This window comes from Mobula birostris, chromosome 10 (genome assembly GCF_030028105.1).
Source record: "Mobula birostris isolate sMobBir1 chromosome 10, sMobBir1.hap1, whole genome shotgun sequence".
Classification (NCBI taxonomy): domain Eukaryota; kingdom Metazoa; phylum Chordata; class Chondrichthyes; order Myliobatiformes; family Myliobatidae; genus Mobula; species Mobula birostris.
In genome coordinates this window covers 136,525,093-136,549,830 of record NC_092379.1, presented here as the reverse complement: position 1 = coordinate 136,549,830, position 24,738 = coordinate 136,525,093, and the positions used below count along the sequence as shown (strand labels likewise).

General features: G+C 44.8%; 2 protein-coding genes across 2 annotated transcripts in view; one reads left to right on the top strand and one right to left on the bottom strand.

The window, feature by feature from the left end:
- commd5 (COMM domain containing 5) overlaps positions 1-10,975 on the bottom strand; it is a 60,517-nt gene extending 49,542 nt beyond the window's left edge. Inside the window, exon 1 of the mRNA XM_072271324.1 lies at positions 10,905-10,975. The gene's annotated coding sequence lies outside the window, so the exon portion shown is untranslated. The remainder of the gene's footprint in view (positions 1-10,904) is intronic.
- A 2,819-nt stretch (positions 10,976-13,794) lies between these two features.
- The window catches only part of fam199x (family with sequence similarity 199, X-linked), a 31,021-nt gene continuing 20,077 nt past the window's right edge, over positions 13,795-24,738 (top strand). Inside the window, exons 1-2 of the mRNA XM_072271039.1 lie at positions 13,795-13,887; positions 20,846-21,046. Of these exons, the coding sequence (XP_072127140.1) occupies positions 20,880-21,046 (167 nt within the window). The 5' untranslated portion in view covers positions 13,795-13,887; positions 20,846-20,879. The remainder of the gene's footprint in view (positions 13,888-20,845; positions 21,047-24,738) is intronic.

Sequence of the window (24,738 nt, the reverse complement as noted above, 5' to 3'; positions counted from 1 at the left end):
TTATTTACAGATATAGTGAGGACAGGCCCTTCCACCCTCTGAGCCATACTGTCCAGTAATCCACCTATTTAACACTAGCCTAATCACAGGGCAATTTACTATGACCAATTAACCAACTAACCGGTACGTCTTTGGTCTGTGGGAGGAAACAAAGCATCCGAAGGAAACACATCTCCTCATGGGAAGGACATACAAACTTCCTACCAACACACATAAAATGCCGGAGGAACTTCCTACCAGTGGCTCCGAACTCTGATGCCCTGAGCTGCAACAGTGACAGGCTAACCAGTACGTTACCATGGTGCCCTTAATCAAAGGACATTGTGATGGGAAGGAGAGTTATATTGGCCATTCAGCTTCCCAAAGTCAAAGTAAGTTTAGTGCCAAAGTTCAATATATATTATCAAAGTTAAATGTTCAAGATAAATTTATTATTAAGGTACGTACTGTATATGTCACCTGTACAACTGAGTTTCAGTTTACTTATTTATTAACAAACTCCACAAAATAGGCCTTTCCAGCCCTTCAAGCCGCACCTGCCCAGCAACCTCTCAATTGAATCTTAGCCTAATCACAAGACAATTTACAAGGTTCAATTAACCCGCCTACTGGTACATCTTTCAACTGTGGGAGGAAACTGGAGCACCTGGAGGAAACCCAGGCGGTCACAGGGAGAACGTACAGACTCCTGATGGCAGCGGTGGGAATTGAACACGCAAATATCGAGAAAATGCAGTGAAACGTGTGATTTGCATCAATGACCAACACAGTTCAAGGATGTGCTGGGGGTAGCCCGCAAATATCACCACACTTCCAGCACTGACATAGCATGTCCACAACTTACTAACCCTAACCTGTATGTCTTTGGAATGTGGGAGGAAACCGGAGCACCCGGACACCCGTGCAGTTACTTGGAGAATATATACACTCCTCCCAGACAGTGGCAGGAATTGAACGCTGATTGCTGGTACTGTAAAGCATTACAGTAGCTGCCATACTACCGTGCTGTCCTAATCTGCACCAACACCATTTGACACAGCGCTTAATGTGTCTATCAAACCAAAATCTATCAACCTTTGATCATCCTAAAGTTCTCAAAAAGATGACCACTGTGCCATTCACCTTCACGAGGAACAACCAAATTTATCTTTGTTATTTAATACTTCTAACTTTACCTGCTTCCAAACAGATTCTTCATTCAACCTGATTCAAATTTGTGTTAAAAGCCTTTTTCAACAAAGTACTATTTTACTTTAAGTGTTTGGTTTTTACAGCAATTCTACATTCTGACATGTTAGTGAATTAATTGGGTGCTCGCTGCACCAGAAGGGCCTGTTACTGTGCTGTATCTCTAAATAAGATTTAAAATGGAAACAAAGTTTGTATTAGTGAGGCTGTACATAATCAATCAACACAGCTGTTCAATTGTCCTTGACTATCCAACGATGCTAAGTCTTCAGTAACACAAGAAATTCTGCTGATTGGAATAACACAGACTCGAAAATATTCACGTAGTTGATCATATGATGGTTCTAAGGGCTAAGGCATCGTAAGAATACTTTATCAATTTTCATCATTATGTGCCGTGTCCTATGACGTAGACAATCATGGTCTAAGATCATGATTGTTCTTGGCAAAGATTTCTACAGAAGTGATTTGCCATTGCTTCCTTCTGGGCAGTGCCTTTACAAGATGGGTGACCCCAGCCATTACCAATACTCTTCAGTGATTGCCTGCATGGTGTCAGTGGTCGCATAACCAGGCCTTGTGATACACCTTAGCTGCTCATATGACCATCCACCACCTGCTCTCATGGCTTCATGTGACCCTGATTGGGGGGGGGGGGGCTTAAGCGGGTGCAACACTTTGCCCAAGGGTGACCTGCAGGCTAGCGGAGGGAAGCAGTGTCTTACGCCTCCTTAGGTAAAGACATATCTCCACCCCACTACCCAGTTATAACAATACATTACAGAAAAATCCATGCTGAGTCACTCAGAAAGAAATATGACTTGCATGAATCTCAGAAGATGGAATTACAGCCAAAGATTTTCTTGCTCTGAGTTAGTGGGTGTCTCTGGCAAACTGGTGTTTACTATCTATCGGCAGTTACCCCCAGGGTGGGACTAAGCCTTCTTCTTAACTTGGTTCCAGAAAGCTGTTGACAGGGAAGTTCCACCAGACTGACTCGGGAACAATGATGGAAAGGAGATGGACCCAGGATACGCCCTCTTCTTGTTGCTACCATCAGGAAGGAGGTACAGAAGTCTGAAGGCACACACTCAGTGATTCAGGAACAGCTTCTTCCCCTCTGCCATCCGATTTCTGAATGGACACTGTACCCATGAACACTACCTCAATACCTTTTTATTTCTGTTTTTGTACTACTTATCTAATTTAATATATATGCCTATTGTAATTAACAGGTTTTTTTCTATATCATGTATTGTATTGTACTGGTGCCACAAAGTTAACAAATTTCACGACATATGCCGGTGATATTAAATCTGATTCTGACGCTGAGATGTCCAAGTCAGCGCTGTGCACAAACGTCTGACGGACACGGGATGAAGATGCTGGACAGGGCGACACAGTAGCCTAGCGATTCACACATTCTCTTTACAGCAGGGTTTCTCAAACAGGGTTCTGTGAGAGTTCGCCAGGGGTTCTGCGAGAGATTGTGATTAAAAAAAAACATTGTCCTTTGAACTTCACACAAAGCGCGATGCTACTGCCACAATGATGGGCAGTGACCGAGCAGACCCATTAGCAATCTCATTAGAGGTCTCTCAGCCCAGTATGGCAGTGTTTATTTGCTTCGGTCCATTCTCAGTTCTTGACGTGAGATAGGGGAGCTGTTCATAATTGGTGAGCGCTGCGTTGCACGGAGGGGAGGACAGTAGGCTGATGAGAAGCATCAAGAGCATTTTCCAAACATTGAATGGACTCGCCCATCTTGGGCCTCGCCCTCCTGAATTACCTCCAACTTCCCTTTACGTGCCGCCGATTGACTTCTGGGTGTGAACAATCTCCACTGATATGGTAGAAAATTGGAGGGAAATTTTCATTCTAAAGAAGGACTTTTGACATGCCGTGATTCAATTGCTAGCCTGCCGCTTTGCTGTTGTTGTAAATGTTGCAAAAGGTGGATTGTGTAGGTTAGAAGTGAACTGTATTGTGAAGTTTTTGTGATTTTTGTGATTTCTTGTTTCGTTATTTATTATGCCATTCTTATTATACAACAACAGACACACACAAAAAAAAGCCCACTTTTACATTGAAAGCTAGTTATCAATGGGTTTTACATGGACTGGTGATCTAAGTCATCCGATTCCATTGTGCCTAGTCTGTGGCAAACAACTTACAAATGCAGAAATGGCTCCAGCAAAATAGAAAAGACACTTAACTACAGATCACGGCCATATGACATGTAAAAGTGCTGATTATTTTCAACCACTATTGGAATCACAATACAAACAGAGCAAAGTTTTTGTTAATAAAGTCACAGTCAGTAAAAAGATTCAGGAAGCAAGCTACTTAGTAGCAGAACTAATTACCCAGAAAAGAAAAAGTCACACACTTGGTGAGAACCGTACAAGGCCAATGTGTAAAATTATAGTGGGGAGAAAAGCTAGGATAAGATGCAATATGAGAAATTGAAAAGGTTTCACTCTCAAACAGTATAAGTCGATATATTGATGACATGTCACATGATGCTGAAGAGGTTTTGTGTGATAAACTGAAAAACAACACCTTCTCTATCCAGGTTGATGAGTCCACACATTTCACCAATAAATGCATTTGTAAGATTTGTAAATGATAGTGAAATTCAAGAAAACTTTTTCTGTTGCAAAAGCTACCCAAAACAAGCAAAGTCCAAGATATCATGGGTGATATTAACTTCCCTAATATTGATTGGCACCTGATTAGGTCCAATGGTTCAGACGGGGCAGAGTTTGTTCAGTGTGTCCAGGACGGATTCCTGTCACAGTATGTTGACAGGCCAACTAGGAGGAATGCCATACTAGATCTAATATTAGGTAACGAACCGGGTCAGGTCACAGATCTCGCAGTGGGTGAGCATCTGGGGGACAGTGACCACCACTCCCTGGCCTTCAGCATGATTATGGAAAAGGATAGAATCATAGAGGACAGGAAAATTTTTAATTGGGGAAGAGTAAATTATGAGGCTATAACGCTAGAACTTGCGAGTGTGAACTGGGATGATGTTTTTGCAGGGAAATGTACTATGGACATGTGGTCAATGTTTAGGGATCTCTTGCAGGATGTTAGGGATAAATTTGTCCCGGTGAGGAAGGTAAAGAATGGTAGGGTGAAGGAACCATGGGTGACAAGTGAGGTGGAAAATCCAGTCAGGTGGAAGAAGGCAGCATACGAGGTTTAGGAAGCAAGGATCAGATGGGTCTACTGAGGAAGGTAGGGAAGCAAGAAAGGAGCTTAAGAAGGGGCTGAGGAGAGCAAGAAGGGGGCATGAGAAGGCCTTGGCGAGTAGGGTAAAGGAAAACCCCAAGGCATTCTTCAATTATGTGAAGAACAAAAGGATGACAGGAGTGAAGGTAGGACCGATTAGAGAAAGAGGTGGGAAGATGTGCCTGGAGGCTGTGGAAGTGAGCGAGGTCCTTAATGAATACTTCTCTTCGGTACTCACCAATGAGAGGGAACTTGATGACGGTGAGGACAATATGAGTGAGGTTGATGTTCTGGAGCATGTTGATATTAAGGGAGAGGAGGCGTTGGAATTGTTAAAATACATTAGGACGGAATATTCCCCAGGCTGCTCCACTAGGTGAGGGAAGAGATTGCTGAGCCTCTGCTAGGATCTTTATGTCCTCATTGTCCACGGGAATGGTACCGGAGGACTGGAGGGAGGAGAATGTTGTCCCCTTGTTCAAAAAAGGTAGTAGGGATAGTCCGGGTAATTACAGACCAGTGAGCCTTACGTCTGTGGTGGGAAAGCTGTTGGAAAAGATTCTTAGAGATAGGATCTATGTGCAATTAGAGAATCATGGTCTGATCGGGGACAATCAGCATGGCTTTGTGATGGGCAGATCGTGTCTAACAAGCCTGATAGAGTTCTTTCAGGAGGTGACCGGGCATATAGATGAGGGCAGTGCAGTGGATATGATCTACATGAATTTTAGTAAGGCATTTGACAAGGTTCCACACTGTAGGCTTATTTAGAAAGTCAGAAGGCATGGGATCCAGGGAAGTTTGGCCAGGTGGATTCTGAATTGGCTTGCCTGCAGAAAGCAGAGGGTCATGGTGGAGGGAGTACATTCGGATTGGAGGATTGTGACTAGTGGTGTCCCACAAGGATCGGTTCTGGGACCTCTACTTTCGTGATTTTTATTAACGACCTGGATGTGGGGGTAGAAGGGTGGGTTGGCAAGTTTGCAGACGACACAAAGGTTGGTGGTGTTATGGATAGTGTAGAGGATTGTCGAAGATTGCAGAGAGACATTGAGAGGATGCAGAAGTGGGCTGAGAAGTGGCAGATGGAGTTCAACCCGGAGAAGTGTGAGGTGGTACACTTTGGAAGGACAAACTCCAAGGTAGAGTACAAAGTAAATGGCAGGATACTTGATAGTGTGGAGGAGCAGAGGGATCTCGGGGTACATGTCCACAGATCCCTGAAAGTTGCCTCACAGGTAGATAGGGTAATTAAGAAAGCTTATGGGGTGTTAGCTTTCATAAGTCGAGGGATAGAGTTTAAGAATCGTGAGGTAATGATGCAGTTCTATAAAACTCTGGTTAGGCCACACTTGGAGTACTGTGTCCAGTTCTGGTTGCCTCACTATAGGAAGGATGTGGAAGCATTGGAAAGGGTACACAGGAAATTTACCAGGATGCTGCCTGGTTTAGAGAGTATGGATTATGATCAGAGATTAAGGGAACTAGGGCTTTACTCTTTGGAGTGAAGGAGGATGAGAGGAGACATGATAGAGGTGTACAAGATAATAAGAGGAATAGATAGAGTGGATAGCCAGCACCTCTTCCTCAGGGCACCACTGCTCAATACAAGAGGACATGGCTTTAAGGTAGGGGGTGGGAAGTTCAAGGAGGATATTAGAGGAAGGTTTTTTTTACTCAGAGAGTGGTTGGTGCGTGGAATACACTGCCTGAGTCAGTGGTGGAGGCAGATACACTAGTGAAATTTAAGAGACTACTTGACAGGTATATGGAGGGATTTCGGGTGGGGGGTTATATGGGAGGCAGGGTTTGAGGGTTGGCACAACATTGTGGGCCAAAGGGCCTGTATTGTACTGTACTATTCTATGTTCTATATATTTAATGTTTGGTCTTCATATCTGGAAATACAGATCTGTCTTGGAGGAACTGTGTTAGCATCTGTACTGACGGTGCTCCATCAATGGTTGGCTCCATGAGAGGTTTTGTTTCTCTTGTAAAAAAAATCCTGACATTGTCACAACACACTGCATCAACAGGGCAAATTAATTTTCATGTTGTAAATAGCATTAATTTAAATAAATTTACAACCTAATTAAATCTACCAAGCCTACCTTTAGAAAAATTAAATCTCATTTTGGCTGAAGCCAATTACTTAACAGAAATTTGTTATGTTTGTCTTATTAGTCTTTAAAATTTACGAAAGGGAAAGAAAAATTAATTTCAAGAAAGGTAAGCTAAATTTAACTACCTGTTTTTTTCATGAAAGGTTGACTACAAATTCATTTTCTACTTCAAGCATTGACAATTATTTTGGATTATTATATCTACAATTTACTGATCACGCTAACGTACCATTAGCTGCAGATAAAATCATTTTTAAGCAGGGGTTCCATTAGACCTGAAAATTATTTCAAGGGTTCTTCCAGGGCAAAAGGATTGAGAAAGGCTGCTTTACAGCAACAGATGTAATATCTGGGTTTGATTCCTGCTGCTTTCTGTCAGGAGTTTATACATTCTCCCTGTGACCACGTGGGTTCCCTCTGTTTGCTCCTTTCCTCCCACATTCGTATGAATTCAGGTTAGTCAGCTGTGAACCTGCTACATTGGTGCTGGAAGCATGGCGACATTTGCTGGTTGCCCCAGTACATCCTTGCTGATTTGATATGATGCAAAAACACACATTTCACTATATAGACAATAGACAACAGACCACAGACAATAGGCGCAGGAGTAGGCCATTAGCCCTTCGAGCAAGCACTGCCATTCACTGTGATCATGGCTGATCATCCACAATCAGTACCCCGTTCCTGCCTTCTCCCCATATCCCTTGACTCTGCTATCATTAAGAGCTCTATCTAACTCTTTCTTGAAAGCATCCAGAGAATTGGCCTCCACTGCCTTCTGAAGCAAAGCATTCCACAGATCCACAACTCTCTGGGTGAAAAAGTTTTTCCTCAACTCCATTCTAAATGGCCTACCCCTTATTCTCAAATTGTGGCCTCTGGTTCTGGACTCCCCCAACATTGGGAACATGTTTCCTGCCTCTAGCATGTCCAATCCCATTACAGGCCGAATCCAGGCAGCGGGGCAGAGTCATCAGAAAACTTCTGAAGATGACAAGACTCTGTGCAGTAGTTGAAGTCCGAGGTGTAAATGGTGGAGAGGAAGGGAGACAAGACAGTCCCCTGTGGAGCCCCAGTGCTGCTGGTCACTCTGTCGGACACACAGTGTTGCAAGCACACGTACTGTGAACTGGAGTCTCGAAGGTGCGGCGAGGTTGCGGCATTGCGGGCACAGGCCAGATCGAGGCGGCGGGGCCTGGACCCGAGAATGAGGAACGAACTAATGATTGGCCGCTGCTGGAGCGGAAATGGAGCTGAACCAAAGTGGCAGGGCCCAGACTGAGAGCGAGGGACCAGCTGATATTTGGGCACTGGGCCAGATGGAAAACGTCAGCTGTGGGCCGAGCCAGGGCAGTGGGACCAGCCCAAGAGCAAGGAACGAGCCGATGTTCGGCCTTTGCTGGAGCAAATGCGGCCAAGTCGGAGCTGCAGTAACAAGGTCAAAGTGCAAGGAAGGATGTTTGAACAAATTAAGTGCTGAGCCAGATTGAAAAGATCAGTGTGAACTTTAATTCTGAGTGTTACTTGTTTACTTTTTATTGTTTGCAAGATTTATTCTTTTTCTCACACAATGGGTGTTTGACGGTCTCTTTTGGGTTTCTTTGTCTTGTGGCTGCCTATAAGAAGACTAATCACAAGGTTGTACATGGTATGCATACTTTGATAATGAATGTACTTTGAACTTTGAGAATTACAAGAAAGACTTCAGATGCTGGAATTCTGGAACAACATACACAATATGCAGGTAGACTGGGAAAATCAGGTCGGTGGAAGATTCCAGGAGGGGGAATTTCCAGAGTGTCAACCAGATGGCTTTTTAGAGCAGTTCGTGCTGGGCCCACAAGAGGATCAGCTATCCTGGATTGGGTGTTGTGCAATGAACCAGAATTTATTAGACCTGAAGGTAAAAGAATCCTTGGGGGCCAGTGATCATAACAGGATCAAATTCACCTTGAAGTTTGAGAAGGAGAATATAAAGTCAGATTTTAAAGTATTACAGTGGAGTCAATGGAATTACAATGGCATGAGAAAGTAGCTGGCCAGAATTGTTTGGAAAAGAACACTGGCAGGGATGACGGCAGAGCACTTATGGCTGCAATTTCTGGAAGCAATTTGGAATGCACAGGATATATACATCTCAAAGAGGAAGAAGTACTCTAAAGAAAAGATGACACAATCATAGCTAACAAGTCAAAGCCAGCATAAAAGCCAAAAAGAGGGAATATAATAGAGCAAAGATTAGTGGGAAGTTAAAGGATTGGGAAGCTTTTAAAAACCAACAGAAGGCAACCCAACAAGTCATTACGAAGGTAAAGATGGAATACAAAAGTAAGCTAGCCAATAATATTAAGGAGGATACCAAAAGTTTCTTCTGATACATAAGTGTAAAAGAGTGGCGAGAGTGGATATCGGACCGCTGGAAAACAATGCTGAAGTGGAAGTCATGGGGGACAACAAAATGGTGGCTGAACTGAATACGTACTTTACATCAGTCTTCACTGTGGAACACACTAGCAGTGTGGTGGAAGTTCCAAGTGTCAGGAGTCATGAAAAGTGTGAAGTTACTATTACTAGAGAGAAAGATCTGAGAAAATTAAAAATCTGAAAGTAGATAAGTCTCCTGTACCAGTTAGTGTACACCCCAAGGTTCTGAAAGAGGTGGCTGAAGAGATTGTGGAGGCATTAATAATGATCTTTCAAGAATCACTAGCTTCTCGAATGGTCCTGGAAGGCTGCAAAATTACAAATGTCACACCACTCTTCAAAAAGAGAGGCAGAAGAAAGGAAAATCAGTGTTATAATACTTGGGTTTTCAGAAGGCTTTTGGCACTGCTTCAGAAGCTATGAGCCCATGGTATTACAGAAAATATTCTAGCATGGATGGCTGCCAGTGTTCCACAGGGGTTTGTGTTGGGACCAATTTACATGACGTGTCAACGATTTGGATAATGTAATTTATGGCTTTGTTGCAAAATTTGCAGGTGATATGAAGATAGGTGAAGGGGCAGATAGTTTTGAGAAAGTAGAGAGGCAACAGAAGGACTTAGATTAGGAGAATGAGCAAAGAAATAGCAGATTTCCAGCATCTGCGGACTTCCTTGTGTTTGAAACAGAATACAGTGTTGGGAGGTGTATAGTCATGCACTTTGGTAGAATGAAAAGGTTGACTATTTTATAAGTGGAAAGAAAATGCAAAAAACTGAAATGCAAAGGAACTTGGAAGTACTTGTGAACGATTCCCTAAAGGTTAATTTGAAGGTTGAGTCTGTGGTGAGGAAGGCAAATGTAACATTAGCATTGATTTCAAGAGGACTAGAATATAAAAGTAAGAATGTAATGTTGAGACTTTAAAAAAGCATTAGCGAGGCCTCATGTGGAGTATTGTGAGCAATTTTGGGTACCTGTCTTAGAGAGGGCATGCTGAAACTTAAGAGGGTTCAAAGGAGGTTCAAGAAAATGATTCCAGGATTGACTGGGTTGTCATTGAAGATCACTTGATTACTCTGGGCCTGTATTCACTAGAATTTAAAAGAATGAGGGGAGACCTCATTGAAACCTATGCAATGGTGAACGGCCCTGATAGAATGGAAGTGGAGAGGATATTTCCTGTGGTGGGAGAGTCTAAGACCAGAGGGGACAACCTCAGAATAGAGGGGTGTCCTTTTAGAACGCAGAATAGGAGGAATTTTTTTGGCCAGAGCGGTGAAACTGTGGAATTCTTTGCCACAAAGCAGCTGTAGAGGACACGTCTTTACGTATATTTAGACAGAGGTTGCTAGATTCTTGATTGGTCAGGGCATGAAGGGATATTGGGGAGAAGGCAGCAGATTGGGGCTGAGAGCAAATTTGGATCAGCAATGATGAAATAGCAGAGCAGACTCGATGGACCAAATGGCCTAATTCTGCTCCTATGGTTTTATAAATTATGCTGCCTGATCCGCTGAGTTCCTCCAGTATTTAGTGGGAGAAACAACTAACATTCAGAAGGTGGGCAGCGATGATCGCATTGAAGGGCAGAACAGGTTGCAGTAACTGACGGGTTTACTGATTGCATGAAGCCCTTTGAGGTCTATCACAGTAATGATGAAAGTTCACCTCATCTACAAAGGAGGCAGTTTGACGGAAGTCGTAATTTACAGCACATTCACTATCCTCCTCGCAATAGCGATGGAAAACAGCTGTCACTTTGCACACAGCAAGATCCCAGGAGAACGAGAAGCTGTCAGAGCGGCCCCTCGGCCTGGGGTTGTGCTCCATCCATGCCCCACGCACCCGCCCTCAGGGAGCTGGACTGCATCCTGCCCGCCCACAACCTCGCAACTCAACGGTAAATCACGGGACTCCCTCGCCTACCTGTTCCTTCTCCACAATCCCGCACAAACAACACCACTTCCGCCCCTCAACCTGTCCCAACTTCCGTCCTGCCCAAGATGCATTTCCGCCACGCAATCTGTTCCATTTCCGCCCTGATGTCAAACTCACTTCCGCCCCTCTCTTGCGTAATTTCCACCCTTTTCTAACTGGTTGGTAGCGTTCCTGCTGGGAATGTTTAATGCAATTCTGTATATTTTAGTTGTAAAATAGCGGGTTGAAGGGGTTGCTGGTTAAATGTGTATTCTTTCTGTCAAATATTTTCTGCATAAAACATTTCATTTGGCAGTTCTGATTGAAATATGGCGGATTCCGGTTATTTAGGCCATCTGTTAATCGGGACAGCTGCTTATTTGGGACAAGTCCTAAAGGACAAAAACTGATTGAGAAAATAGCCAGGAATCCTGTTGTTTATGCCACTTAATTGTGGCAGGTTATCCAAACAGGATCTAAATGGCGTCAGTCACATGCACTTGTGTGATCATTAGGTACTAGACCTTAGACTCTAGAGCAAACAGTTTTTAAATAGTTTCTGTTCAAAAAGCAGTGATTTTTGCCATTGATGGTTGGTGAGAAATAAGCAGTAAGACAGTTCAGAACTGTTTTGCTCACTGTGGCTTGGAGATGCCAGAAATGGCCTCCGTCTGGCAGAACTTGGCCTCACTCTTAATAATTTCTCATTCAGCTCTTCCCACTTCCTTCAAACAAAAGTGCCATGGGCACTTGCATGGGTCCCAGCTATATAGGCACCCGTTAGTCTCATGAGACCATGGTTTCCAGGGCACAGGCCTGGGCAAGGTTGTATGGAAGACCAGCAGTTGCCAATGCTGCAAGTCTCCCCTCTCCATGCCACCGATGTTGTCCAAGGGAAGGGCATTAGGACCCATACAGCTTGGCACCAGTGTCGTCGCAGAGCAATGTGTGGTTAAGTGCCTTGCTCAAGGACACAACACGCTGCCTCAGTCAAGGCTCGAACTAGCGACCTTCAAATCACTAGACGAACGCCTTAACCACTTGGCCACGCGCCAACACTATGCCTGCCTTTATGCCAGCTACGTGGAGCAGTCTGTTCCAAGCCTACCCTGGTATCACTCCCCAACTTTTCCTACACTATATTGACGACTACATTGGTGCTGCTCCAAAAGTAGTCAGCACTATCATAGATCCCACCCACCCCGGACATTCCCCCTTCTCCCTCTTCCCATCATGTAGGGAATACAAAAGCCTTAAAACATATACCACCAGGCTCAAGGACAGTTTGCACCCTACTGTTGTAAGACTACTGAACAGCCACCTAGTACGATAGGATTGGCTCTTGGACTCACAGTTTTTGTTGTCATGGTCTCGCAGCTTGTTGTCTGCCTGCACAGTAACTGGAACACTTTATTCTGCATGTTATTGTTTTCCCTTGTTGTGTCCTTGAGCAAGGCACTTAATCACACATTGCTCTGTGACGACACCGGTGCCAAGCTGTATGGGTCCTAATGCCCCTCCCTTGGACAACTTCAGTGGCATGGAGAGGGGAGACTTGCAGCATGGGCAACTGCCGGTCTTCCATACAACCTTGCCCAGGCCTGCGCCCTGGAAACTTTCCAAGGTGCAAATCCATGGTCTCATGAGACTATAAAATTGTTTTCCCATGCACTATCTCAATGCACTGATCTGATGAAATGATCTGTATGGATGGAATGCAAAACTGAGTTTTCCACTTTACCAACACAAACCAATTTAATCTTTTAAAACAGAAAGCCTGGTATTTCTGTCAGTCCATTCAAGAACTTCCCCCAGCAAAGGATCTGAACTATTCTTGAAGTGCTATGTCATGTAGTAAATGCAAACTCGAGGAAATCTGCAGATGCTGGAATTTCAAGCAACACACATAAAAGTTGCCGGTGAATGCAGCAGGCCAGGAAGCATCTCTAGGAAGAGGTACAGTCAACGTTTCGGGCCAAGATCCTTCGTCAGGACTAACGAAATGTCGACTGTACCTTTTCCTATAGATGCTGCCTGGCCTGCTGCATTCACCAGCAATTTTTATGTGTGTTGTGTAGTAAAAACAGCTTTGGGAGGTATGTGTTGGGCACTGCATGTAGTGCAGATGTCACGGGGAGTTACTGCAGTCACTGTGGAAGTAATGGGAGTCACCAGGTGTTACTGGGGGAATCACTGAGAGTGTTAGGATCAATGGATGCCTTGGGGGGGGGGAAATCGCTGGGAAACACTGGGAGTCATGGGAAGTTACCGGCAGTCACTGGAGATTCACCAGGTGTCACCGAGTATCACTGGGTGTCACAGAGGAATGACTGCATTCCATGGGGAAATCACTGGGAGTCACTGGGGAATCTTTGGGAATCACTATAATGGCACTGGGGAACCATTAAGAGTCACTGTGGATTCTTTCAGAACCTCTGGGAGTCACTGGGAATTCTTTAGGAATCACTGGAAGGCACCGGGGAATCGTTGGGTCTACAACCAGAGGTCATGGGTTAAAGGTGAAAGATGGAAAGTTTAATGGGAACCCCTTTACTTAGAGTGTCGTGAGAGTGTGGAACAAGCTGCCAGCACAAGTGGTGCATGTGAGCTCAATTTCAACATTTGAGAGACGTTTAGATATGAACATGGACGGTAGCGATATGGAGGGCCATGGTCCCGGTGCAGGTCGATGCAACCAGGCAGTTTGAGTGGTTTGGCACAGACTAAATGGACCAGTTTCTGTGCGGTACTTTTCTATGACTAAGAAGTCCCTGGGGATCTTTGAGAATCACTAGTGAATCTTTAGGGATCACGAGGAAGTCAGTGGGGAAGCTTTGGGAATCACTGGGGAAGCTCCCTGTCGTTGCTCTGAGCCGGCACAGGGAAGCCGCTGCTGCCCCCTGTGGATGGTGGGAGAGCGGCAGCGGAAGTGAGGTCAGCGGCGGGACGGAGGCAGAGGGACGCGGAGCCGCGGTGGCGGCAGCGGCAGCGGGTGAGTCCGGGGAGGGGAGTAATATCCGGAGGGGGATCCCGGGCCGCACCGGTCCCCGTTCCCGGGAGCATGTGAATGTCGAGCCGTCGTCGTTCTGCCCCCTGTCCCAGCGCCGGGTCCTGTGGGTGGTGGGAACCTTGGTCTCTGTTTTACCACTCCCGGGACCCAGTGGGTGGGGAGATCCGTTCCTCTGTTCCCTGCGGTCTCCCCACAGCCCCGCCAGGCTCCAGGTCCTAAGGGTGGTGGGATCTCTGTATTTCTGGTAGAAGTAGAGACCCTGTTCCATTCTCCCCCAAACCCCCGGGCTGCAGCTCCTGCCCTGAATCCGTGTGCATGATGGTACCTTGGTCTTTGCTCCCCGCCCCCCGGTCCTAGGCTCACTTTATATGGATGATGGGGACACGGTCTCGGTCTTAGCCCCGGATCCGGTGGGAGGTGACACCTCTGTACCTCAATCTCTGTGGGTGGTCCTCACTCTCTGTCCCTTTCGGGTCTAGTTCCTGTCGGTGGCGACACCTCTGTACATCAATCTCTGGATGGTCCTCAGTCTCTGTCCCCTACAGCCTCAGATCATGTGGGTGGTGACACCTCTGTACCTCAGTCTGTGTGGGTTGTCCTCAGTCTTTGTCCCCTCTAGGTCTAGTTCCTGTCACTGGTGACACCTCTGTACCTCAGTCTGTGTGGGTCGTCCTCAGTCTCTGTCCCCCCGGTTCTAGTTCCTGTCGGTCGTGTCACCTCTGTACATAAATCTCTGGATGGTCCTCAGTCTCTGTCCCCTACAGCCTCAGATCATGTGGGTGGTGACACCTCTGTACCTCAGTCTGTGTGGGTGGTCCTCAGTCTCTGTCCCCTCATGCCCCAGATCCTGTGGGTGGTGGGACTGCAGTCTCTGTCCCCTTGGGTCAAGTTCCTGTTCGTGGTGACAACTCTCTACCTCAATTCACTCCACCCCCCGCCCCAGAACTTAAGGCAATGAAATCTCAGTTCCTCTCTTACCCCACTCCCCTCGCTCCTTGTATCCCTGCAAGTGGTGGGACCTTGGTCTCTCTTCATCCCCTCCCACAGCGGGTCCCTGTGAGTGCTTTAATTTTTATTTGGAGATACAGTGTGACCTTGTTTCAGTTGCTATCTAAATGCTTTGCTCTGGGCCGCTTGGTGTTCACTGTTCTTATTTTTTATATAAATTTGCTGTTGTACAACTAAGATCTTATTTTAAAAAATCCCTATTTTATCTGTATAAGTTCTTTGAAAGAGCCATACAATTGGTTGCCTCTTTATTTTCAATTATTGTAACTGCAACTCAGAGACAGACCATTGTGTTTTGTGTTGGCAGCAAACACAATGCCAGATTAATCTAAATCTCTGACGCTTATAACTGATCAATATCCTTCCATTCCTGGATGTTTGTGCATCTAACAGCCTCTTAAAACACTGCTTGTAAACAGGAGATTCTGCAGATGTTAAAAATTTTGAGCAACGCACACAAAATGCTGGTGGAACTCAGTAGGTCAGGCAGACTCTGGAGAGAAATAAACAGTCAACGTTTCGGGTGGAGACCCTTCATCAGGACTGAAGGGAAATGGGGAGAAGCAGAGGGAGAGGGAATTGTACAAGCTGGCAGGTTCTGCCCCCTTCCTTTCAGTCCTGATGAACAATCTCAGCCCAAAGCATTGTCTGTTTATTCCCCTCCATAGAGTCGTCTGACCTGCTGAGTTCCTTCAGCATTTTGTGTGTGTTGTTCTGAAGCACCACTGTTGTGTTTGTCTTTGGTACCACCCCTGACGCTCTGTGAAAACACCTCGCCCTGAGTTTCTTCCCCCAGTCTCTGCCCCAGGATGGTGACTCGCTTTCCCCAGGGTGACTGGTATCTCAAGCCCCAGGGCTTGCAGCCGCTTCTTCGGTCTGCTCAGCTGCTTGGTCACCTCTGAACACCGTCCTGTCCGAAGGAGGTGAGCTGAATGGAAGGTAGTGTGGTGGGTGGCACCTGCTGTCAGCCCTGACTCAGAGCGGCTCTGCCTGCCTACTCCTCGTCCCTGAGTCAGTCGCTCGTGGGCTTGAGTTTTAATCCAGGGATCACACGTTCAAGGGGCTGACTCAGGCAGCCTCTGCTCTGATTCCACAAACAAGGGATGTGAATTTTCATAATCCAGGCTTCAGTCCGTGGTAGTGCTGCTGGGAGCTGCTGATATGATGAGATGTTTTTAACCAGGTCCCCTGTAATAGTCTCAGGATGTTTTATTAATGCAGATCACAGTAGCTTAGCGGTGAGTGTAATGCTTTATTGTTTGTTTATTTAGAGATAGTCCTTCTGGCCTGACGAGCTGCACCCCCTAGCAACACACACATTTAACCTTCAGCGTAATCTGCCGTGGACCAATTAAGCTTTGAACTGTGGGAGGAAACTGGAACACCCAGAGGAAACTCTCAGACACAGGAAGTCTGTACAAACTTACCTACAGGGAACACAGGAATTGAACTCTGAACCTTGACCCCTCAAGCTGTCATTGCATAATGCTAGCTATTACATGACATTGGCACCTTATGGCACTAGCGATCAATAGCCTGGGGTTCAATTCGCACCTCTGTAAGGGATTTGTCCGTTCTCCCCATGGCCACGTGGGTTTCCCCCTATTGCTTCGGTTTCCTCCCACAAAGATGTACCAGTTAGTAGTTTATGGGCCAAGCTATGTTGGCGCCGGAAGTGTGGCGATATTTGCGAGCTGCCCCCAGCACATCTTTGGACTGTGTTGGTCGTTGACATGAATGATGCATCTCACCTTGTGTTTCCATGTATGTGAGAGAACGCTAGCTGGTGACTTTTCCTTCAGGTAACCTGGTTTATGCTCAAACCCCAAATAAGATTTCAAAAATTCAAGTTTACCACTGTGAGCTTCCAGTAGGTAAAAGGCACTTCTGCAATGCCAATATCAGAGATGCATTTTTATCAACAAGTTTCCTGGAATTAATTTTATTTATTTTCATTTATTTGTTTTGTTTAGAGATCCTCGCAGAACAGGCCCTTCAGCCCATTGAGCTGTGCTGCCCAGCAAACTACTATTTTAATCCTTGCCCAATCGTGGGACAATTTACTTACTGCCCATTAAGCCGCTGGCATGTGGGGCAGCAATGAAGGTCCTCCATCTCTGGTGGTGTTCAGGGCTTCCTTTGTCATGTCAGTGGCTCAGTTTTCACTACTGTCAGTCATGCAAGTTCTGAGTGGAGGCTCAGGAATACTGTCGCACTCGTACGTAGAAGGATTCTTCATTGCTGTTTCTATAACAGTTTTGTTTTACCAGTCAGGGTTGAGCGCCCGAACCTGGAGGGCCAGCCTCTAACCTTTGACCTGTTTGGCATGGGGACCTTGTCAAGAGACAAAGCATAAGCCCTGACTCTGGCCAACGTAGCTCCCTGGGTCACTGAGGCACACAAGCCTCCAAAGCCTATGACAAGGTTGTCATCCTCTTGGAGGAGGGACAATTTGCAATGACGAATTAACCTACTCATCGTGGCTGTCCCTCGAGGTCGAGGATGATGGTCTTTGTTCTGTTGATCTACTTATGGGCTCACAAGTGGCTTATGAGTCTAACCTACTAACCGGTACATCTTTGGACTGTGTGAGGAAACTGGAGCACCCAGAGGAAACCCACATTTTCACGGGGAAGACATACAAACTCCTTTCGGAGGACGCTGGAATAGACCTGCAATCTCCAATGCCCTGAGCTGTAATAACGTCGCACTAACCACTATGCTACCACGGCGCTCTTAATTTTGGAAGCTGTGATCAGATTTTTGTTCTTACACTTTATTGCACTAAGAATGTTACTTTTTGGGAATAATTTGAGTTCCTGTGTGATTAATTCACATTGAAACAGTTTGCTGTTTCTTTGAATTTATGCTGTGAGAAAAGGTTACCGTAAAACTGTAAGGTTTTCCTGATTGCATTTTTGTTTTTGATTCGCTGATTAAAGTTACTGCACGTCCAACATGCATAAGTACAGATAAAAGGGATTGGTGTAAGATACGTACACGGAGGGGCAAAGGGCTTGTTTATCTGCTGGTGACAAGTTGAAGCTCAGTTCAATTAACAGTGTGAGGTTTGTGTTTCCTTGGCCCTGGATTGTTCATACTGTCCTATATTTGGGCAAGTTCTTAGGGGACTCTCAGGGCATTCAGTGCTGTTAGCTTTTGGTTCTAATTTGGTTTGTATCTGTGGGGGAATTATCACACTGCCAAAAATATCTTCTGGTTTCCAAAGTGTTGCAGGAAAGGCTGAATTAAACATGGGATAAATGTGTGCCAATATATGCAGTCGAAGGTGTGATGTGTAAGTTACAATGGTAGGTGGGAGGTAGGTTTCTATCCAATTTTCACCTAGATAGGGCAGCGTGGTAGTGTAGTGGTTAGCTGTAAAATAGGAGTTGAATTCCCACCGTTGTCTGTAAGGAGTTTGTATGTTTTCCCTGTGATTGTGTGAGGTTGCTCCCGTTTCCTTCCACGTTTCAAAGGCATACTGCAGGAGGGTTAGTCAGTTGTGGGCAAGTTATGTTGGCACCGTAAGCATGGCGATATTTCCAGGCTGCCTAGCACAATCCTGACTGATTTGATTTGACCAAACTACACATTTCACTGCACGTTTCGATATACAAGTGAAAGATGAAGCGAATCCTTATGGTTTTTTATTTAATTCAGAGATACAGTGGGGAACCGGTCCTTTGGGCCGTGCCATCCAGCAGCCACCAATTCCACCCAAGCTTCATCATGGGACAATTTACAATGGCCAATTAACCTACTAACTCTGGACTGTGGGAGGAAACTGGAGCACCCAGAGGAAAACACACATGCACACAGGAAGGAACATAGGAACTAGCTTACAGAGATCAGCGGAATTGAACTCTGATGCCCCGAGCTGTAACAGCGTAATGCCATGATAATTAGTTTACAGCAGCACAGTACATCGCAAACACAAGTTAACAAGCTTGAATTATCATAAATTAAGCGAGTTTCTCAAAGCGGGTTATCTAACTTCTGATCCAAGCTGAAGCTTTTATTTGTACATGGCTGGCCTGGTTGAATTTCTGCCCCATTAGGACTCTCAAGGCGTTAATCATGGCAATGGTCACGTCCAGGGGAGATGATTAGACACTCACTAATTCAGTCTGAATTTCCTAGCTATGATGGGAGCTGAACTTGGTCTCTGTACAGTGATCCAGTTGCTTACTGCCCTGCCTATGGTCATGGTCAGAATCAGGGTTTATTGTCACCGGCATGTGTCGTGAAATTTGGTTACTTAGCAGCAGCGGTTCAATGCAATACATAATATAGAATGAAAAAGTTAATAAATAAGTAAATCAATTGCAGTATGCAGTTATTAAATAGATTAAAAATTGTGCTAAAAACAGAAATAATATATATTTTTAAAATGAGAGTGTTCAAGAGTTCAATGTCCATTTAGGAATCAGATGGCAGAGGGGAAGAAGCTGTTCCTGAATCACTGAGTGTGTGCCTTCAGGCTTCTGTATCTCCTACCTGATGGAAACAGTGAGAAAAGAGCATGCCCTGAGTGTTGAAGGTCCTTAATAATGGACACTGCCTTTCTGAGACACTGCTCCTTGAAGGTATCCTGGGTACATTGTGGGCTAGGACCCAAGATGGAGCCAACTAAATTTACAACCTTCTGCAGCTTCTTTCGGTCCTGTGCAGTAGCCCCCCCCCATATGCAGCCTGAGAATGCTCTCCCTGGTACATCTATAGATGTTTGTGAGTGTATTTGTTGACATACCAAATCTATTCAAACTCCCAATCAAGGATAGTTGCTGTCTTGCTTTCATGTTGTTCTAAAGGGCTTGTTTCTGTGCTGAGCCTACCCATTATGTCATTAGTGGCAATCATATTACAACAGCACTTCTTCCCTGCCCTCTCCATTATTTGGCTCCCCTTGCATTGATCACACCACACCACCGAAGACTTCTTGATTCAATAAGGCGTGGTACCTTACGGGTGGCACAGTAATATAGCGATTTATAGGTTGGGGTTCAATTCCCGCCATAGTTTGTAAGGAGTTGGTATGTTCTCTCCTTGTGTGAGCATTCTTCTAAAGCCCATGCAGGCCAGTGACAGCAGCTCACCAGAGTCTTGGACCAGTCTTTCAAACTCTTCCCAGATGTAGCCCATCTTCTTGAAGTGTCCTTCCTCTCCCAGTGATGAATTCCTTGGATCTTCTGCTGGTATTTTGTAGCTTTGTGTTTTTATAGGATGGGGTTGCTAGCCCCACGACCAATCCTCCTCTTTTTGCAGCCAGGCTTGAGAACATCCATGGTGAAGTTTTGTATAGAGATAATTAACTTTATTTGTCACCTGTACATTGAAGCAGGTCGTAAAATGTCTTACAGAGAGCAGTGGGAATCCAAAAAGGCGTAAGACATCGGAGCAGAATTCAGCCATTCAGCCCAACGAGTCTGCTCTTGCCATTCTATCTTGGCTGATTAATTATCCCTCTCAACTCCATTCTCCTGCCTTCTCTCCATAACCTTTGACACTCTAACTAATCAGCAATTTCTCAGCCTCTGCTTTAATACTTAATGATTTGGCCTCCAGAGCTATCGGTGACAATTAATTCCACAGATTCATCACCTTCTGGCTAAAGAAATTCCTTCTCATCTCGGTTCTAAATGGACCTCTCTATTCTGCAGTTGCACCCTCTAGCTGTAGACTCCCTCACTGTAGGAAACATCTTCTCCACATCCACTCTATCTAGGCCTTTAAATATTTGGTAGGTTTAAATGAGACTCCCACCCCCCCCCCCCCCCCCCACCGCCTCCCCATTCTTCTAGACTCTAGTGAGTACAGGTGGAACCTGGCTGGTGCCGTAAAACAATTGCACTAACTGCTACTCTACTGTGCCGCTCCTGTGCATCACTCTTTCACTACATTGTCTGTTAAAACCTTCTTTCTTTGACAGGTTTTACATCCGCGCATCAATTATTGAACGAAAAATGTCGGATGATTTGTACGGCAAGTTCCTGGCGCCAGATGAGCCATTTCCCTTGTTACCCCAGAGGGGACACACCAGTGATGTTGTCAGTCTTGATGTCAGTGACTTTGGATGCCAGCTTTCATCGTGCCATAGGACTGACCCACTGCACAGACTCCACACCAACCGGTAGGTAACAGCAGTCTGACCATATTCTATAACCTTTGGTTTTATTGGCACTGAGAATTAGATACCAAATGTTACTTGTGGGGTGTGCAGAGGGAATGAATTTCAGCAGGAAACGTAGACTCGTCTACACTTTGTATTCACACTAAAGCTATTTCTGTAAGTTACTTAATATTGTGATAAATAAATCTCTCTGGGTGCCATTTCACAAATGTATTTATTCACATCTGCTGGGCCCTGAAAACGCACATTAGCGATTTAAAAGAAAAGTTTGCTGAGTAAAAATATCGACAATTATTTGGCTTCTGTCCCATTTACTGAATTGGTGCTGCATTAAGGTGTGTCCAGCTCAAATATTGTTTGAATTGTGGACTTAATTTATGCAAGTCCACGAAATCCCTTCCAACCCTTTGATCTACACCCCCCAGCAATCCCTTGTTTAGCTGTAGTCCAATCATGGGGCATTTACAACGACCAATTAATTTGCTAACCAGTATGTTTTTGGACCGAGAGGAAACCGAAGCAGCCAAAGGAAACCCTCGCATTCCGCAGGGAGATGTACAGTCTCCTTACAGCTGAATCTGGAATTGAACTCTGAACTCCACCTGGAACTGTGAAAGCGTTATACGAACCGCTACACTGCCATGGTGCCCTATGGCCCAGCTAACAAATTTTATATTGACGACCTGCCAGCGGATTGTGTTGTCAATCTACCTTAAATCCAGGCATGTGTTGTACTGGCTTCAGAAGTGTTGTGAAGTTGTTGGTTTGGAGGGTCTTGGGTTCTGGAATAAAGACAGTGATTTGCCGATTCTGCTGCCTCTTGTGTTTTGGTTCTGATTGTTCTCATTGAAGAATGACGTGGGTTGAATTTGCATATGAGAGAAGATGCCACTTTGAAAGACTGGAATGTATACTCAGAGACAACGTTATTGGGTGCCTCCTGTATCTAATAAAGTGGCCAATGAGTGTATGTTCATGGACTTCTGCTTACCCCATCCACTTCAAGATTTGATATATATGTTCAGAGATGCAGCTCTGCACACCATTTGAGTTACTGTTGCCTTCCTGTCAGCTTGAACCAGTCTGGCCATTCTCCTCTGACTTTCATTAACAGGATGCTTTCATCCACTGAACTACTGCTCATTGGATGTTTTTCACACAATTCTCTGTAAGCTCTTGAAACTGTTCGCGTGAAAACCCCAGGAGATCAGAAGATTCGGAGTTGCTCAAACCACTCACAGTTAAATTCACTCAGATCATATTTTTTTCCCATTCTGATATTTGATCTGAACAACAACTGAACCTCTTGACCACGTCTGCAGGCTTTTATGCACTGAGTTGCTGCCACATGATTGGCTGATTAGGTATTTGTATTAACAAGATGTACAGACATGCCTAATGAAGAGGCCACTGAGTGTGTGTTTCTGGATATTCAAATGCAGAAGGAAGGTTATTGACTGAAATGGCAACTCTTTTTAATTCTCCACAGATGCTACTGGGCCTGCTGAGTTCTTGCAGCATTCCCTGTTTGTTTCCCAGCAGATCAGTGCCTATCCCGTCTTTCCTTTTTTGTCCCAATGTGAGTATTTCTGCATTTGTCCATCCATTCATTGTTTCCTCTTCAACTCAAAGTCTGGGTGGCCTCTGAGTGTATAGTCCTCTGATTGCTGTACAGGGATTTGAATGGAGTATTTGTGATTGGAGTGTTGCTGTTCAATTTTGCATCTTGGGGCATTGTCTTTTGTCAGGGGTTGTCAAACCTTGCAAGTAGTAGCAAGACAAAGGAGCTCAGTATGGACTAGTTGCCTTTTCTAGAGCACTGCTGTGATCACACCTGGCTGGGGAACAAAGTCTACAATTCTTTGGTGGTGCTCAACTGGGCTGCCAGGGACATGGCACATAACCCTTCATCTTCTGAGGAAACAGAGACATCGTTGAGCTTTCTTGGCCATGGCATCTACATCGTTGGACCAGGACAGTCTATTGTTGATGTTCATTACTAGAAACCTGAAGCTCTAGCACTCTCGATCTCAACAGTATTGATGTTCAGAGGAGCAAATTCGCCCACACACACACACACTTCTTCCCTTTCTTGACCAGCTCTTTGTCATGATAATCTGCTACTAAGCTCTCCGTCTCCTTTGGCACTCCAACTCATCATTATTTGAGACCTGGCACACTATGGTGGTATCTTCTGCAAACTTATAGATGGAGTTAGAGCAGAATCTGGCCATGCAGACCTGAGTGTACACCACAAAATCGCTGTTTTGTTTGTACAATTTTCAATTGTTCAGTGTTTTTAGGAGGGAGTGTTTCTGATTATTATCCTTACTATATGATGAAATTCTCCCTGTCAGCAAGCTTCTCAACAGAGGAAATAAACTTTTTTTAAACCACACTATAAGATCTTTAATTCATGTTAAGTACCTCACTTGATTAATTCATAAACTATACTCGTTGTACTCCAGTCAAGGTAGCACCAGCGAACAGCGCTTCCTCAGGCGACATCTTCTAGATAGTCACCGAAACTGTCTATTTCACTTCTTCTACATCTTGTTTTATTTTAAATGTGTTTCTGGTACTGATAGAGCCTACAATTTACAACTTGAAAATCGATTGAGTAATCTAGAGCTTTTCTGTCTCGGAGAAAATTCCAAGACTTGAGCAACCTCAAGGTAAAGAAGCTTAGAGACAGGGCACGAGCTCATGGTCGACTCCATTTCTCAGTGATTAAAGCGTTGAGGAAAATTGAAACATCGAGGCGAATACAGAAGGCGAGCGAGTGTTCAGCACTGACTACCTGCCTCTGGCTCGCTGCTCCCAAGGGAAGGCCTCTGCTTTTGAGTGGTCTCTCCCCCTCCCCCTGTTGGAGGATGTTACCAAAGTTCTAATGATTTATGGATTGCGCTGTGGACTGTAGTTAAAATTGGATTCTTTCAGTTTTATGTTTTTATATCCTTTCTTGTTGCCTTTTGCGTGATTTTTTTTATGCGGTTGGGTTGAGGTTTGATACTTTTGTTGACATATGTAAAATTTGTTTTTATGTTGGAGGGTTGAGGTTTAATGTTCTTGACATTTGTGCAATTTGTTTTTTAAGTGGGGGGTTGAGGTTTGATGTTCTTGTTCACTTTTGCGCGATTAGTTTTTTGTGCATGGGGGTGGAGTTGATTTCTTTGAACGGCACTATGGTTTTCTTTGTTTTGTGGCTATCTGGACAATACGAATCTCAGAGTTGTATACTGCTTACATACTTTGATAATAAATGTACCTTTGAATCTTTGAAACCTGCTTGGTCCAATGTGACCATAAGAAACAGGAGCAGAATTAGGCCATTTGGCCCATCAAATTTACTCTGCCATTCAATCATGGCTGATATATTATCCCCTTCAACCCCATTCTCCTACCTTTCTCTGTAACCTTTGATGACCTGTCTAACAAGAACGTGTCATAATGTACTGATGTTATTCCAAGTAGTATAATCTTAGCCCTGCAATGAAGTGCTGCACCCTACTTTACGAAGTCTTTCCTTCCTGATGTGTTTTCCAGTCTCCTTGAAAAAAAGCAAGACTCATTAACACATTCAAAGTTGTTGTTTCATTTTGCTTTTTTATATAATTTGTGGTGTCTCTCAGACTCACACATTAAATTTTGTATATTTGGACATTTAATAATTCCTGTTTGTGGTGTCACTG